At 41.8% G+C, this 17,359-nt stretch overlaps 1 protein-coding gene across 5 annotated transcripts in view; it reads right to left on the bottom strand.

Annotated features, from left to right (window-relative positions):
* Positions 1 to 17,359, bottom strand: part of Myh10 (myosin heavy chain 10) — a 136,490-nt gene that overhangs the window by 18,341 nt on the left and 100,790 nt on the right. For all 5 annotated transcript variants that reach the window (XM_058572038.1, XM_058572039.1, XM_058572037.1 and 2 more), the window contains 10 exons: positions 17,182 to 17,290; positions 16,946 to 17,077; positions 15,774 to 15,980; positions 12,192 to 12,329; positions 11,594 to 11,717; positions 9,939 to 10,110; positions 8,317 to 8,529; positions 5,135 to 5,279; positions 3,629 to 3,835; positions 978 to 1,082 (listed from right to left, as the gene is read on the bottom strand). In XM_058572038.1, the coding sequence (XP_058428021.1) occupies positions 978 to 1,082; positions 3,629 to 3,835; positions 5,135 to 5,279; positions 8,317 to 8,529; positions 9,939 to 10,110; positions 11,594 to 11,717; positions 12,192 to 12,329; positions 15,774 to 15,980; positions 16,946 to 17,077; positions 17,182 to 17,290 (1,552 nt within the window). The remainder of the gene's footprint in view (positions 1 to 977; positions 1,083 to 3,628; positions 3,836 to 5,134; positions 5,280 to 8,316; positions 8,530 to 9,938; positions 10,111 to 11,593; positions 11,718 to 12,191; positions 12,330 to 15,773; positions 15,981 to 16,945; positions 17,078 to 17,181; positions 17,291 to 17,359) is intronic.

Genomic DNA, 17,359 nt, shown 5'->3' with positions numbered 1-17,359 from the left:
CTTGAAGCCAGGGAACAGGCCCAGGGCCCTGCAAGGCACCTGCCATACCGTTTCTTCCTGTAACCCCCTGTTCCCTGAGCCTCAGTCCCTTCAAGAATCTCTTCTTCTCCACTCCCCTGCCCCGTCTCAGTTCAGGAGCTTGGCATTTCTCACTAGGATAACCTCTAGTCTTGAGCACCCCCTTGATCATTTGTCCTTTCTATCTTTTGCCAAGTTAACTTCTCCAAAGTATAAGTACAAATATGTCTTTCCTGTTACTTTCAGACTTGAAAATTTTTGAAGGCATCACATTGGCTCTTGCCTCCTCCTTTACTCTTGCTGACTAGGATGTGTTTTATCACAGCATATGCCCTGGTTACACTGAACTTGTCCCAATTAATCTAACCTGCTTCCTGTTTTGAGATTTTTACTCTGTATCCCCAGTACCTAGCAAATGAACACTTACAAACACTTGAAAATTTAATAAATATGTAAAACTCCAAGAAAAAAGTACCACATTATTTCAATTAACTTGTATATGACATAGAAACATCTTAAACAGAAGGCTGAATACAATTCTTACCAGTATAATAAGCAAGGACCAATCCACCCTTCTACAAAAGGGACTTTTTTTTTCAGGTCAGTATAATGAAATTTCAACCATAATTAAATAATTTTATTTAAAATGGTGCAGTAAGACCACTGTTGGGGTACACCACTGGCAGGGCAGTGCCCATGAGTGTTGATTAGTGCTGCCTCCCAGGCCACCCACATGCTTGTAGGGCACAGGACCTGAAGGTTCTGTGAGATGTTGAACCTCAGTGGAAATTTCCTGAGTAGCAAGGCTGGTTACAGAGCAAGATGGTCTCAGCACCAGTATAACACAAAATTAGTAAGAGGTGATGCTACAAAAGGTGGTTCTGGAATTGGCATATTTTATCAGTTTATGTATTATAAAATGTCAGTTATTACTGAAGACCCTCACCCCCCTGGAATACCTGTGTATCCTGCAGTTGAGACTCGAGACTAGCTGCATCCTTAGCAAATTTAATACCCTTCTTCTCTGCTTCTTCCAAAAGGGTTGAGACATTATCCAACTCATTCTGCAAGGAGGAGTAAAAGATTGGATTCAATTCAATTTGACAAGTAAGCAAATAAAAAGATCTAGAATCATAGCTCTTTAACAGATCACAAATACAGCAGTGTTTGTGGGTTCGAACTTAAACTCAATTAAGGAAGACTTTCACCACCAAGAGTCTATTGCCTTTAAATAGTGCTCAAATAAGTAGGTGCTGATACCTGCCCCACAGACATCTCATTAGCCTCTCCCTACTGACTGGGTAGGGAGAAGGACAACGATGGGTGCAATGGACTACCTGGTTTTACTTTCATCATGAAGAGACAAAAATGACATCAAGTCCTTTAAAAGAGTGACTGCTATCCTGTGTGAGGAGCCCAGCAGGTTTTATCTGGTCCTTTCCATACCAAGATGCATTAGGCATCTGCTTTGGGACCAATAAAATACATATTCTCATTGAATTTGAAAACATTATTTTAAGGGACTCAAAAGTTTTAAAATATATATATATATATTTATTTATTTATTTTAGTTGCAGATGGACACAATATCTTTATTTATTTATTTATTTGTGGTGCTGAGGATCGAACCCAGTGCCTTATACTTGCTAGGCCAAGCGCTGTACCACTGAGCCACAACTCCAGCCCCAAGGGGCTCAAATTTTAATTCTAGTATTTAGTCAAAAGTTCTTTTAGCTTTTAAAAATCTGGAATTATAAATTCAGCATGAATGTTTAGCCATTTTTATGGTCAGATTTCAGGAGTAATGTTAAATTTTTTTTTCTGCCTCAATTAATGATAGCTCTAAAATATTTTAGAAAACCTAAAATATTTTAGAAAATTGCCATGGTATAAGATGCTTTATAACTTTTTGTGAGGACAATGGATGGATATAGAAAGAAAAGAGAGTAGGGGGGCTGTCTTCTTGTCTGTCCTCTGTCAGGTGAGCAAAGGAAAAGTGTATGGAGGACACATCTGCACAAGCCAATGATGTCTCTCTCTCTCTTTTTTTTAGCAATATACTTAAGAGAGCTCACACTTCTCCAGTCTTGGAAACAGTGTGGTGGGGAAGGGCTCTGGAGTCAAGCGAGGCAGACTGTCTGCCTTCAACCCAAGCTCTGCAAACTGTTGGTAAGCCACCGAGGGAGGCAGTCCTTAGCTTCATTGAGCCTCAGATTTCTCACCTATCAGATGGGGCAGTTTGGTGTGAGGACTTCATGGGGAAAGTATGTACAGTAGTCTAACATAGGCCTGGTACAGCTCAGGGGCCCAGCTGGTCACTCCTGTGGCCTCTTTGATGTGCTCAGAGTTTATACTACAGTTTCTAAGATCTTCTGTTTTAGGAATATCTTTCCAGATTTGTGAGAACATGTGCGCACACGTGTGCACCCACACACCCACACACACACAATTTCAGCACATATGTGTTAGCATAGCAGGTCCAAGAATACTCTCTTGAGAAAGACTCTCTTGTGTTCTCTAGCTGGAATCCGAGAACGTGGACTTTGGGAGGGCTCCCACCATTCCCTATGTAATAAGTGTGGCCCAAATAGCTTATGTATCTAAGCTATTTGAGCAAATGACATTGGTTGTGCTGAACACCTGCTTTCCTTCTGTGAGTCTGGACTCTTGGGATGTGTTGAGCAAAGTGCTTCTGGGACCAGCCCCAGTAAGAACCCGACACAGCATCTCTAACAAGCTGCTTGGAAGACAGCACCTCACACACAGGGTCAGGAAGCTGCTGGAGGAACTGAGAGCATCTGTGACTGTACTGGAAAGGACTCCTGCCACTGTCTGTTGGTTTCTCAGGATCTTAGCCCAGGTACCCTTTGCTTTACTAAACTTGCTTTTTATCCTTTACTGTAATACACCACTGCCACGAGGAGGACTAGGTGCTGGGTCCTATACGTGCTCCTAGAGAATCACCAAACTGCGTGGTCTCGGGCCTCTTAACAATATGGTTCTGTCATTTTTTTCATTTCTGGGTACGGATTGAACCCAGGGCCTTGTACATACTAAGAAAGCTACACTCCTAGTGTATAATTCTTTTTTTTTTTTTTAAATATTTGTTTTTTAGGTGTAGATGGACACAACACAATGCCTTTATTTTTATGTGGTGCTCAGGATTGAACCCAGGTCCTGAGCCCGTGCGAGGCGAGTGCTCTACCGCTGAGCCACAACCCCAGCCCCAGGTTGTACTAATTTATACTTCGCCTGTGCATAAAACCCAGTTTTTTCCAATTTTCACCATTACTCGTCTGACTTTTGCCCATTGCTCCTACTGTTTTATCTACAAGGCTAAAGGAGAAGGTGAAACTGTGCTTAGACCCATTCAAGGAACTATCGCCACAATTCACGGCGCACTGGTGAGGTTAAGGCTGAGTTATGCTGTCTTGTTCTGAACGATTATTTACCTCCATCAAAGGAACATACACTAGGGACACCTAAGAGTCGTGTACTCATGATGGTGATTTTCAGGTTTATAATAGCACATCAGCTGTGGGTCCCTTAAGGTCATACGGGTACAAAGGCTACACCATGGACTGCCCAGAGTCATGGCTTTCCAGCTTACCTGGAGCTTACTTGCTTTCTCAGCCAGCTCCACCCTGAGTCTGTCACCTTCTGAGACCTTGGCGTGGAGTTCTTGGACCTGGGCATCGAGCTTCTTCCTTTTGTGCTCAGACTCGGCCTTGACCTGTTGTAGCACCTTCACCTCACATGCCAGCTCCTTGTTGTCTGTCTCCAGCCCCTGTTTGTTCTTCTCCAGATTTGCTTTGAACTTGGAGAGGGGAAGGAAAAATCACCAGTCATTTTATAATACTCCATTAAAAAGGTCTGTTTGATATAACTTTGATTAAATTGTTCATTGATTTAGTGGAATAATAAAATAACTGGACTTTGAGCAATTTCCTTGACTCCAGATAATTCCATTTGAATATTATTTAATTATATACATAGGGGTTGGAAGGAGACATTCTAAAAATGGTAGATGATAAGGCTATTAACTTGATGAGAGATTTTCATATCTTCTCAGCTCACAAAGCTACAGATATTATTCATTTCCTTAAAAATATCAATGTAATCATATTTCTCCTTGCAGGGTGGGGGAACCAAACTGCCCATATCCAATAAAAACAAGTATCGTTAAAGAAAAATGCACTTTGGTGAATGGGTATTTGCAACAGGGTGGGCCTCTGAGGACTGCCATAGGGAGGAGCTGGGTATAGTGGGATGGTTATTCAGGGCTCTGAGGCCTGACTGCTTGGGCTTCTTTCTGTCTGCCCTTCCACTTCCTAGCTGTGTGACCTTGGCTTAGTTACCTTATGCCCCTGGGCCTCAGTTTCCCTGTCCTTTAAGAATGCTATAATCTAGACCAAAGAAGGCTATGCATGGAGGGTACTTAGCACACACTGACACTGTAACAGGTATGTCACAAGGTGAGAGTGGTTGGGTACAAAGAAGAAAGATGGGAAACCACACAGAGAGCAGAGGTGTGAAGGAAAGGACAACTGTGGGAACAATGGGAAGAAGATGGCCTGCACAGGGTGGTTGGAGCTGGAGGAGAGTAGAGAAGTATGAGCAGGCCAGAAACCCATGAGACACAGGAGGGGAACGACAGAGTGAATGGCAGTAATGTGTTTGGTGGCTAAGATAAGAACAGAGGCAGAATGGACAAGGAGGAGGAGATGCATCTAAGGAAAAGGAATGTCACCAGGACTGTGACCTGCTGGCAGCAGATGAGTGACAGGAGAATGTCCAGAAAACCATTCCAAGTCTTTGAGCTCAGTCGCTGGGAGAATGATGAAGTTAGTGCCACCATGGGGAGGAAGACGGGTGTGGTTTGAGGTGGAAGCTGGGCCCAGCCAGTTCTTTCATAAAGACAACTCAAGGGCACATGCTTCTCTCTGCTGGTAAGTAGTGTGCTTTTTAGAAAGCCCAGGAGCCATCAGGTCCCCTGAGCCTACTACAGTGCTGTGCAAAGGCCGGACAGTATGGGACTGAATGGACGGCCAAGTAGGAGGGGGTCTGCTGATGGCGGATTTTCTCTGGGACATGGGCACATGTTAGGGTCCCCTACCCTTTTAGCCTGTTCCAGTTGCTCGGAGAGTTCCTCCAGGGCTGTCGCATGTCTTTGTCTCATGTCCTGGATTTGAGCTTCATGGTTCTTAGTTTCTTCCTCGAGAGCTTTCTTCAGCTCTGCCACTTCCTGTTCCCGTTTTGTGCTAGAGAAATATATGGGAAGAACCATCAGAATTGTTCTGCGCAGTCATGAATTAGTTAATACATCATGCTAAATGACCAGCTCCAGTGCCAGCAGACTCAATAAAACCAGAAAGAGGTTAAGTCCTGAAGAGGCTTGTAAGAACCAAATCAATCAGGGATGCCAAAAGCAAGCCTTTTTCTCACCATCCATGTAAAGCAGTCACAGTTAGCTAACATACTCCCCAAACTCTATCAGGAAATGGCTACGGTTGGGAGGAGGCATCATCTTTTGAAGGGAGAGGAAGATTAGAAGGCAGTCGGAAGGGTCACATTCCTGGTTAAGAAAGGATCTCTGGTGTGTGATATGAGGACACAGTAGATAATAAGTGTACAGAATATAAATGTTTTGAAGTTCTATTTAACCTGCACTTATAAGTATGAAGATCACTTAGTATTAAATACCTTATCTAGCTGGCATGGTGGCCTATAATCATAGCTGCTTGGGAGGCTGAGGCAAGTTCAAAGCGAGCTTCAGCAAGTTAGTGAGGCCCTAAGAAACTTAGCAAGACCTTGTCTCTAAATAAAATATATAAAGGGCTGGGGACATGGCTCAGTGGTTAAGCATCCTTGGATTCAATCCCTGATACCAAACAACAACAACAACAAATCTCATCTATGGCATACAAAGGGAACCAGAATAACCAAGTTATTTTGCTAAGTAGAAGTGAATTCACTCCCCCATCACTAGTCATTCTTTTAATTCATTAAGTTGAGTACCCTAAGCACACAGCTTGATAAAGGTGGAAACTGGGGGCTGGGGATGTAGCTCAGTGGTAGAGTGCTTGCCTAGCATGCATGAGGCCCTGGATTCCATCCCCTAGCACTGTAAACAACAACAACAACAACAAAAAAAAAACCCTCAAAAAACCAACAACTCAATACCACCCCTGCTTAGACTTTTATTAACATAGTTTCACTTACTGTAAGCTCACAAAAATCCTGAAACACATCACTGGCAAACTTGCTTTATATTTTAAACCACATAACCATATAGAAGGGTGACTCACACACTGATTCCTGCATGGACACATTTTCCCTCCCTTTACCAGGGGAGCAGTGAGCTCCAGAGGCTGAGATCACTGCTAAGAGAAAGGGCCACAGCAGCTGCCAGTTCTGTGGTCACATGTAGCCCAGACAGGAGGAATCACTAAAGAGCCTTTGTGGCCCAAACTAGCTCAGCCACAATTTCCACTGGCTTGGCAAGAGGTCAAAGACACATGGTCTGGCCTGCCCTCTGCAAGTCTTCTCTTGAGATTTCTTCAGTTCACCCTGGTGGTCTGTATTTTCCTTTGTCAAACTTCCATAAAATCCTCCCTTCTCTCATCTCATTGTCTTTCAAGTGAACAGTTTTGCCCCTGATCCCTGCTTGAATCCAAGAGCCAAAGGAATCCTTCGCCTTCTTTCTCTCCCCCAATTCCCTTTAGTCTTTCATCATTAAGTCCTAAAGAGGTTTAAAATGCCAGTGAGTCTGCAGAAGAGGATTTGATTTGCCAAGCATCATTATTTTTACATTAATCATGTGATACAATTCAGGGACAGGGGGATAGGAGGATAGGCAGGGTGGCCCACATGTTCTGATAGTTCTTTCCAAGAGCGAAGTGCACACCTGAGCCGCAAGGATCTTTTTTTTTTTTTTTTTGTGGTGCTGGGGATTGAACCCAGGGTCTTGTGCATGCAAGGCAAGCACTCTACCAACTGAGCTATATCCCCAGCTCCAGGATCTATTTCTTAACAAAACAGAATTAATGAGTGATACATCTGAGCATAGGCACGGTTTTGGTAAATATGCACATACCACTTGTAATTTTCTAATTTTTATTTCTGTAAGAACTGAATAGGCAAAATGCTCAGAGTGTTTTTCTCTACTGTGGTCGAAAGCACAGCTGAAAGTGAGCATTTCCACCAAGTCTAGTTCAATGGTTTACAGTTTTTTTTTTTTTAAGGTATTTATTTTTTAGTTATAGGTGGATACAATATCTTTATTTTATCTTTATGTGGTGTTGAGGATCAAACCCAGTGCCTCATGCACGGTAAGCGAGTTCTCTACCTCTAAGCCATAATCCCAGCCCCCTACAAGTTTTTTAAAAAGCATATCTTCAAAAGGGAAGACCATGACTTAAAAATTGCTAAAAGCAGCAACTCTGATGAAGCGGGTAGAAAGCCTCTAACACTGGCTCAGAGGGTGCCAACTGACTCTAGGGAACATGGACTTAAAACAACACCTAACCCGCCTCCCCACTGCAGCTGGAGTTGTACAGATTCACAGCCCCAACCCCAGACTCTGTACTGTTCCTAGGCTCGACATCTCCGTTCCTTCATCGGAGTATTCGCGATGCCCTGATCTGACTCAGACTCACAACTCCACTCAGCTGACCCGTTCCGTGATGTCGCTCTCTATGCCCAGATTTCTAGCTGTTGGCTAGACCCAGATGATCACATCCGGCCCTCTGGGATAAGAGCTGGCTTTTGCTGCAGCACCTCTCCCTCGTACATACCTGGTCCCTGGACCTGTTCTCACCTTTCTTTTGTTCTTTGCACCTGCACGCTTTCCTTCTCATCTGTTTGCCTACCACTTGTTCTTGACAATTGCTTCTGACAGTAGCTGCCTGACCATGCCTGTACCTGCTATCTGTGTTTATCCCACTTCTCCCTCTAAATCTCTTTCCCTCTCTCTAAGTATAGCCACCCCTATGTCCTTCCCTGGAAATCTACCACTGACCTCAGCTTTCTGCCCACATCTCACTCTGGTCCCATCCTTCTGCTAGACTATCCACTGCCCTGGACAGTACTCCTGCCTATCAGCTGGTTTGTTTCTAACTATTGCTACTGGATTGCCATTTCCACCTGCCACCATTATCTAGAAGGAGAAAGGTTCTCAGAATGACATCTTAAAGAGAAACCTATCATGTCCCACAGTAGGCTTGCAGGTCCCCATGTCTATGGGAGTGGGAGGAGCCTGGTAGAGGTGGAGGTGGAGTGAGGTGCCCCTTCACTCACCGCAGTTCCTGCTGAGCTGCTGTGGTATCCAGAGTGTCCTCCAGCTCTGTTTTCAGAGCTTCCAGTTCCTCACTCAAATCCCTTTTCTGCTTTTCCGCCTTGTTCCGTGAAGCCTTCTCAGACTCAAAGTCTTCTTGAAGTTCAGCGATTTGGGCCTGCAGCTCTCGCACAACCTTAAGAGCGTTGTTCTTATGCAGTGTTTCATCGTCACCCCTGTTAAAAAACATCCAGGCAGAAAGACACTCAGGATGGTGTTTGGATGGGCTGTATGTCCACCTTGCCACAAGGGGATGCCAGTCCCACTTCCCTCTTTACCAGGGACTGTACCAAAGCAGCGGCTGGGGCTGGCTGGGGCTGACAGCAGGTCCTCAGGTAAATGGCCCGTGGAAGGCCCCAAAGCTAGCCGTGGGAATCAGCATTAGAATCCAGCTCAGCCCCCTGGCTGAAGGGCTATAATTCTTAATTCTCCAGTGAAAGGGGAGATAATCTCATTTTAACAATTAGAATGTTTTAAAATAATCACAGTGAAGTGTGATTATAGGCAGAATCCTGATGGAGGGACAGTCACCAGCCTGGAGTGAACCCACAGATTCAAGGACAACGTGTGGGACACAGAAGAGAGGCCTGCCACCTGTCTCTTCTATAGTACACATTTTTATTTGTGTGATGGTTTAAATGTTGGTAGGTTTTTCTGATAGGGAAGAGCTGCAGTGTTTGAGGTAAAGGAAGGGCAAGTTGATAGTGGCTGATGAAGAATTTAATTCATTTTACTATAAATGAGAAAAACTCAGCTCTAAGTGAAAGAACATTCGATCTGACCAGAGTACCAGTGATAAGGGATCAGAGAAATATTTTTATTGTAGATGTTCTTGATTATATCATATTATAAACTAAACTCTAAGTTCTATATCCATATAGTTAAATAGTTAATTCTTAAAAAAGAAATAAAATACTAGATAGAAATATGTTGACTAAGCTGGGTGTGGTGGCACATGCCTGTAATCCCAGTGGCTCAGGAGGCTGAGGCAGGAGCACCTTAAGTTCAAAGCCAGCCTCAGCCATGGTGAGGCGCTAAGTGCCTCAGTGAGACTCTGTCTCTAAATAAAATTCAAAGTAGGGCTAGGGATGTGGCTCAGTGGTTGAGTGCCCCCTGAGTTCGATCCCCAGTACCAAAAAAAAAAAAAAAGAAAAAGAAAAATGTTGACTATATAATGTACATTAAAAAACCAAATGGTTTGGAACCGAATATTGGATCGTACAGAATTACAAGGGAGTATCATTTCTCAAAAGTGATTTTCTCTAAAGTTCCAAAACATACTACAACTAATCTGTAATGTACAGAAAACAAAACATTTAATGTGGTAAAGTAATTTGAACTAGTGTAAACTTCCCAGGATTCTGTGATATGACTAATCATTTTTAAGTATAAATGTTGAGACTGGTTTATGAGATCTTGCTGTCCTGGCACAAATCACGAACTCCTGGGTTTTTCATGAACTTACACGACGGCAACTGAGCACATCTCACTCCCCTGGGATTTCCCTAGGCTCCCAGACAGACTTGGGGGAAGTCAGCCCTCAGCAGCCCACTCTACACCAGAGTGGTGGTGGCGGCAAGCAGACCTGGCCAGCGCTCCCTGCAACTCCTCCTCCTTCTTGGCCAGTTGGATCTTGAGCTCGTCGACCTGCGCCTGGAGCTCAGCGATCTGGTCCTGCAAGTCAGTTGTTTCGCCATCAAGTTTCCTTTTGGCTTTTTCCAGTTCCTGACGGGTCTTCTCTTCCTTCTTTAAGCGCTCTTAAAGGCAAGATGGAAGAAGCCCTTAAACACACTAAGTGACCCACACCCAAGAACAGACCCAGAGTTTGAACTGAACCAAGCTGGGAATGAGCCACTTCATTCCTGCTCACTCATCGGAAACCCATCAAAATCAAACTGAGGTGCGATAAATTAGCCAGAAGGTAGAATTTTTTAAAATATAAATTTTAATTGTAGATGGGCACAATACCTTTTCTTTACTAATTTTTATATGGTCCTAAGGATTGAACCCAGTGCTTCACACATGCTAGGCAAGCACTCTACCACTGAGCTACAACGCCAGCCCCCAGAAAGTAGAATTTAAAAAAGGAAATCAATGTAGTCTAGGGTCCTCATTTGGGAAGCAGACCTACGCTGTAAGAGCTGACATGATCTGGAATCTTCTCACTTCAAACCTATCGCTGCACCCAGATCTGGAAAGGTGCTGAGCAGATGCCAGGGCTATGTTGGCAACTGCCTGACCCCCAGTCCTGTTATGGTAGGAATCACTGGTTGGAACAGAGAAGGCTGCTGTCCTCAAGCACTGGGGGAGAGGAGAGAGAGGATTGGGCAGAGAGGACTCGGTACCTTCCCCCCTCTACACTTCTTCAGGGGCTCTTTAATTTAGGGTAGTGGCCTGTTTGGTTCACATGGTTCCTCAGGACAAGGTGGCCTACGTGTCTTATGCTCTCAAGCAGGAACTCATCTCCTGAGCAGATGAGATGAGTATCACAGGCTAAACAGACAGGTGGGAGAAAAATGGGCACAGCTGCCTTCTGGGCACCTCCTTAGCAGGGGAACAAAATAATTCCAGGCTGACATTCTGCCTTTGGTCAATACTAAATAAACAAAAAACCCAACATGAAACCTAAAGTATATTTAAAAAACAAACCGCATCATAAAATCACACTGAAAAAGTGAGTGGGTGTATCCCTGAAGGACCTTGAACAGAGCAGTACGACATCAGCCAGTTCTTCTGTTCACTGCTGTCGATACCATCACTAGCTGCTGGTCGTTTTATATGCTCCCTACAACTTCAAGTCTGTAATTTCGTTTGCAGCAATTCTAATCCTAACATTACTTATTCCTTCAGAGTGACACACCATTACCCTCAGTGGTTGTTCCTCTGTCTTGCCAGTTTCTGTATGAATGGCCAGTCCCTTTTTGAAGCGAACACTTCAGTGCAGTTTTAGATCAAACACATAGAAAGCCCAATACTGGATTCAAAATTAACTTAGATCCCAACCTTTCCATCAAAGGGCCATCCATACCTTTTACAATAGTATCAAATTTAACAAAGTAAAACCATTTTAATGCCATTCCATCATAAATACTAAGTGGCAGGCAAAATGAAATAACTTATAAAAGATCCACTTCAATAATGAACCCAGGCTGAAGGCCCTGTTAGATGTCACCATGTCCATTTTCTGATTAAAGTAAGATCTCAGCCTTGTTCTGATGTTCTCCAGCCCCAAACACTGACCTTCTAAATCTGAGATCATTACTTCTTGCTTGTTCCTGATTTTGGCTAAGTTTTTTGCCTTTTCTTCCTCTTCAGCCAGCTGAGAGGAACACTCAGTAATGCGATCTTCCATGAGTTTCTTTTCCTGAATGGAAAAAATTATTTCAGAAAAGGCATTCAAAATAACAGCTTGGGTTTGGTATTACTCAGAAAAACCCACTTTCTTTGACTAGAGAGAGTGATACTGACATTGCCTTCCCAGTGGATGGCACCCTTCCCTGAGCAGCCAGGCTCCCTCATTTGCTGCCCATCTTGGCCTGAGTCCCACTCCAGTTCTGGACGACTTGGGCTGGCACAGCTGGGAGCAACTCGGCAGTGAGTGCTTAACATGTATGAAATGCCTGAGTTAATAGTGTAAAAGATTATAGGGATACTTGGTGGATTTAAAAAGCTAAGAAGTGCCTGTGTCTTTAGAGATCTAGACAGGTTGAGACACAGAAAATTATATAAATAGACCTAAAATCTTGGGAATTTTGTTTGAGGCCATGTTTGGTAAATTTGGTATCAACACAGATGCACTCAGGATCCTGAAGTCTGCTCTTCATGAAAACAGTCTTACTTTGATAAACTTGGAGTTTTGGTCCTCTAGAAGCAGAATTTCCTCTTCCATCTTCTTGATTTTAGCCTCAGCTGTCACCTTCTCTAGCTGCAGCTTCTGCCGAGCCCCTTCCTCTTCATCCAGCTGCTCCTCCAGGTCCTGGCAAAGAAGAACCATGGTCAATCTCCCCATTTCTTTCACCACAGCCAACCACATGTTAGATGCACTACAATGAAATACTTGCATTTGATGATATTTTTAAAAATAATTTTATTTATTTATTTTAATGTGGTGCTGAGGATTGAACCCTGGGCCTTGCATGTGTGAGGCAAGCACTCTACCCAGCACTCTACTGCTGAGCCACAACCCCAGCCCTCTCCAATGACATTTTAAAGTGAGAGACATTTCTACCTTCTACAAGTACAAACTGGGTCCATCCTTTTGGAAGCCAACAAGGCAAACTTTGAAAATGGGCACTTTTTTTTTTTTTCAATGGAGCATTCCGTTTAAATATCAATTTCAGGAAACTGTCAGATAAGATTTATATAAAAAGATGTACAGTTAAGTGTTATTTGTAACGTTGAGGTATTATGGACTTGCTACAAATGGAAAAACATCTAGTAATTAAAATTCATATTTTCAATAATAATTAGTAATGCAAGGAAATATGAACAATACAATTAATACACATATTTAACTTGACTGACTTCAACTATACATGTTCATCCAGAGAGGAAAGAGAAGATGAAAACAGTGATTTAAATAGTACTGCAGGCCAGTGAGAAATTAACTCTGTTCAGATGCACCCAACATTCTATGAGCAAGTCACAAAACTGAGTGGAAGCCTGGCATTTCCACTTATTTTTATTATAACCTGCTTGTCTTCATTTCACTTGCTACATTATTGTGTATGATGAATATCTGTTAGTGAACAGGGTGGTACATGCAAAGTGATGGATGGCCAATTCAGCAAACTTTCAAATTAACTCTGGCTAAATCATTTGTTCATGATTGATTTTAGAATGAAACACTTAGAAAAGGATAAAAAAAAAAAAAAAAGAGATGATCTTTGTTTGGAAAACTTCAATCATGCATTTTAGCACATGGAGGAGCATAAGCCCCCACAGTATGCATCACCCCCACCTTAACAAGTGTAAACTCATGGTCCTTCTATTTCGCTAAAACTCCACCTTCTCCCTTCTCATGCTGGCTTATTCTGAAGCAAATTCCAGAACATCCTATTTCACCTGAAAAACCTTCATGCTGTATCTTTATAAGATTAAGACCATTTAAAAAATGTTCATTTGAATCAAAATGCAAATCCATCTCACATGTTGTGATTGACATGAATCCTAAGACTCTTAATTTCTAGGTTCTACTACACTTTTTCTCTCCCTCTCCAAGTTATTTTCGTATAGTTTCTAGCAGCTTGGATTCTGCTAACTGCATTCCTGTAGCATAACAGTATGTTCAGTATAATTTCAAAATGAATCCATATGTATCTACATATTTATCTGTTGAGAAAAATGCAAGGAAAAATAATATGAAGATGATTAGGTGGAGGAAATTCTAAGTACTATTTTAAGCTTTTGGGGCTTTCTACAATAATAATTTATTAATATTGAAATCATAAAATTAAATTTAAAAAACCAAATCAAACAAAACAGTTCTGGCTGAAAAGGGAGATCACAAATCACTCAAAGTCTCACGTGTGAGGGAAAAATGGCAAGAGGCCACCAAGGTGGGGTGTTCCTAGGCTCGTGAGATTAATATAGAACCTCTGATATTCCACAAGAGAAAAACAAAAAAACCCTATACTTAATAATTTAATAATGCTATAAATAGTTTTACAATGTATCTGAATGAATTTCATGTCACAAAAGCAGCCAAAATTTCATGTCACAAAACCAGCCAATAAATTAAGATAACTGCAAAAAACTAGAACTTTAAGAGAGTCTGGTAAAAGAATGTGAAGAAGTCGTGAAGAAACCATACAAAATGGAAAGCAAACTCTGCTTCTACAAGGACATACTTGTATTCTAATTAGAGAAATGCAAGCATTTCATGTATAGTGGTTGAAGTCTAGAGTTAAAAGTGAGGTTAAGGAGACTAGAGAAGAATTTTGGTGTCCTTTCCCTACATAAGTAAAATACTACTGAAATGAGCCAGTGCTCTTAAACAGAAAGAAAACCACAACTTTTAATGATACCATCAGGGATGACTCACTGTGGTTAGTGTAAATTCTTCTAGATCTTCCAGATTTTCCCATAAAAACTCAAAAATATAAATTTAAAAGCTATATGTCTACATATTTTTAAATTAGATCTTATTATATATACTCTTTTCCAACTACCTTTACAAGTATATTATGAATACTCGTGAATATAAACATAATTAATTTATAACTGTACAGTATTACTAAGGTTTAAAAATCTCCTCTTGTTGAATAACTGACTTATCTTTTAAATCTTTTTTTTTTTTTTTTGGTACTGAGTATTGAACTCAGGGGCACTTAACCACTGAGCCATGTCCCCAGGTCTATTTTGTATTTTATTTAGAGACATGGTCTCACTGAGTTGCTTAGCACCTTGCCATTGCTGAGGCTGGCTTTGAACTTGTGATCCTCCTGCCTCAACATCCTGAGCCACTGGGATTATAGGCATGTGCCACTGCTCTTAGCCTGATTTATCTTTTAAATAAAACATTAGAATTAATCTGTTTCTAAATGAATTCCTAATTCTACTAATTCCTATAATTAAAATTGCTAGATTAAAGAATATGCTTTTTTTTTTTTTTTCACTTATAGCTTTTGTCATATTCTACTAACCTGTGGTGGGATATTTGAAAGTTGTTTGTGTTGAATAGGAAGACAGATGAAGTGTATGATTTACTGTATGGGGTGTTTATTAAGAAAATAATATAATATTGTTTGTGGTTTTGACAAATCTCTGAATTGTTTGTGCTATGCCAAGATAAGCTATGGGGTTAGATGAATATTAAGGGAGATATATTCTGGGAAGAAAGAAGGGTGGAACAGGATCCATGAAAAACTGGTGGCAGATGATGAAACCTGACGTTGTCAGGTATGATATTGTGTGTAGTGGTGGGAGACAGGAGTTAACGGTGGTAGGTATGTCCTAGAATATGGACAAAATAGCTATCGTTTGTATCATTTGTCTGGGTCCTTCATGTCATTATAGGTTATATTTCACAAAGAAAGGACCATGGATGGGCTGATTCACCCTCCTTCAGTGCTGAGCACTTCTTAGGAACCAAGCCCTTAGCAAAAGCCTATTTAATGAATGGAGCCAGCAGAATTATTGACAATATAAAGAACCAGTTAGGTCATCTACAGAATGCTACAGACCTTGGGAAGCGTGTGACTTTGAATGTCTTGGCAGGCTGTAAGATGCCACATCGGAACATAAAAAAGGATTCCTATTCAAAATAATAAATCTATGTTCAAAGAAAATCTTTTGTTAGAGACGTGCTTCAAAGAGTGAGTAAGCACAACCAAGAATCTTATCACTTAATGATCACAAGAAACCAAACACACAGCTTCAAATCCAGTTATACTTCTAACTAAAAACTATTTATAAGTACCTGGATGTGTGCTTGCATTTTTTTCTTTTCATTTTGGAGGATCTGGTTTCTCTCTTCTTCTTCTTCTACCCTGGACTCCAGGTCATGGAGAATTTCCTCCAATTCCTGCTTTTTGGCAGCAAGTCTTGCTCTCATCTCTTCTGCTTCGGCAAAGAGCTCAGTTTCTGCTTGTAGTTGTTCTGCAAGGATATTCTTCTCTTCTAGAAGCTGCAATCACAACACAGGGACTAGTACTACAATTTACCCCCAGTGAACACCCGAGAGATGTTCACCACGGTTTCAGTGGTCAGTGCACATCACCAAAGAAAATGAGAGTTAAAAATATATAACATCACTAAAAATAAAACCAATTAAAAAATATAAATATAAATATAAATATATATATAAAACATCACTGGTATAATTTTCAAATATGTTTTTGGCAACAGTAAAATAAGCTAGATTAAAAATTTTTTGGTTGTTCCTGTTCTGCCAGCTTATCCTGAACAATATCATAATAAGTTCATGTCATTTTAAGAATTGTAGTAATTCTATTAAAGTCAGTTACAAGGGATCATATGAATAGGAAAGGGAACATATCTTATAAAACTCATGGTGCCTACTAAAGCCTATCTAATATCAAGTGATATTCTTGGCCTTTAATGTTAGTATATTTGGCCTTGAATGCTACAGTTCTATTGCTATCATCCACAGACATTTCCTGAGCCTCTGCTTTGTCCATAAAGAGTAACTGCCTGCAAAGGGACAGTGATTCAAGACCCCTGTCACTGGAGAAGACGTAGGCACAGGCCTTGTACTCAGCCATCTCATCCTTTCGCTTCTGTTTCTCCCAGACATGGGAAGGCCACAGGACTGAAAGCCTCAACTAAAAAGGGTATTAAATACATGCTTGATGGCAAACACAATCATAGGTGTGTGCAGAGAACAAGAAACGCCATAATATGGGAGGTAAGGTTGATTTTAACTTACAGAAATTTAAAAGGCAAGGCATAATGTAGCTGTTAACTCTATTCTGAAAACGTATCTGGTTTAAAAGTGAGTGAAAACATCTCTCAGAAAATAAGATGACATGGTAGGAGAGCTATTTACTCATCACTAAATGCATGCGAGATGTTGTGCGTGGAGGACCCAGGCCGACCCGGCAGCGGTGAGTGCTGAAGTCGTGCCCTCACCTGTTGGTGCTTCCTCTCCATCTCCTCAAGCTCCCCTTCCACCTTCGTCTGCTTCTCCTTCACCTTCAACAGCTCTTCATCTTTGGCCTGAAGTTCTTCCTCCTGGCGAGTCACTTGTAGGAGAGGCTTCACCTGTAACCAAATTGATCAGTTTATCATCCTGTTTCTGCCGGGCGTCTTACTGATGGAGCTCTGCTGTGCAGGAAGGGGTCTGGAGAGATGCAGGCACAGCCCACCTTTGTGAACACCCGCCACCACTGCCAGTGCCGCAGCTTCAGATACGCCGCACAGTTCCTCTGCAAGACCTTTAAGGCACTTAGTTGTTGCTGCTTCTTGGCAAAGGCCCTGAAGAACAGGAAGAAAAACTATGTGAAGAAAACCAGGTTGTCATGCGAAGACCTTCTAACAGCAGAC

The sequence above is a fragment of the Marmota monax genome, unplaced genomic scaffold (genome assembly GCF_021218885.2).
Source record: "Marmota monax isolate L192 unplaced genomic scaffold, Marmota_monax_Labrador192_F-V1.1 WCK01_AAM20220418_F8-fsc00243, whole genome shotgun sequence".
Taxonomy (NCBI): domain Eukaryota; kingdom Metazoa; phylum Chordata; class Mammalia; order Rodentia; family Sciuridae; genus Marmota; species Marmota monax.
Note: the sequence above shows the minus strand (reverse complement) of the source record. Positions and strands in the feature narration are given on the sequence as shown.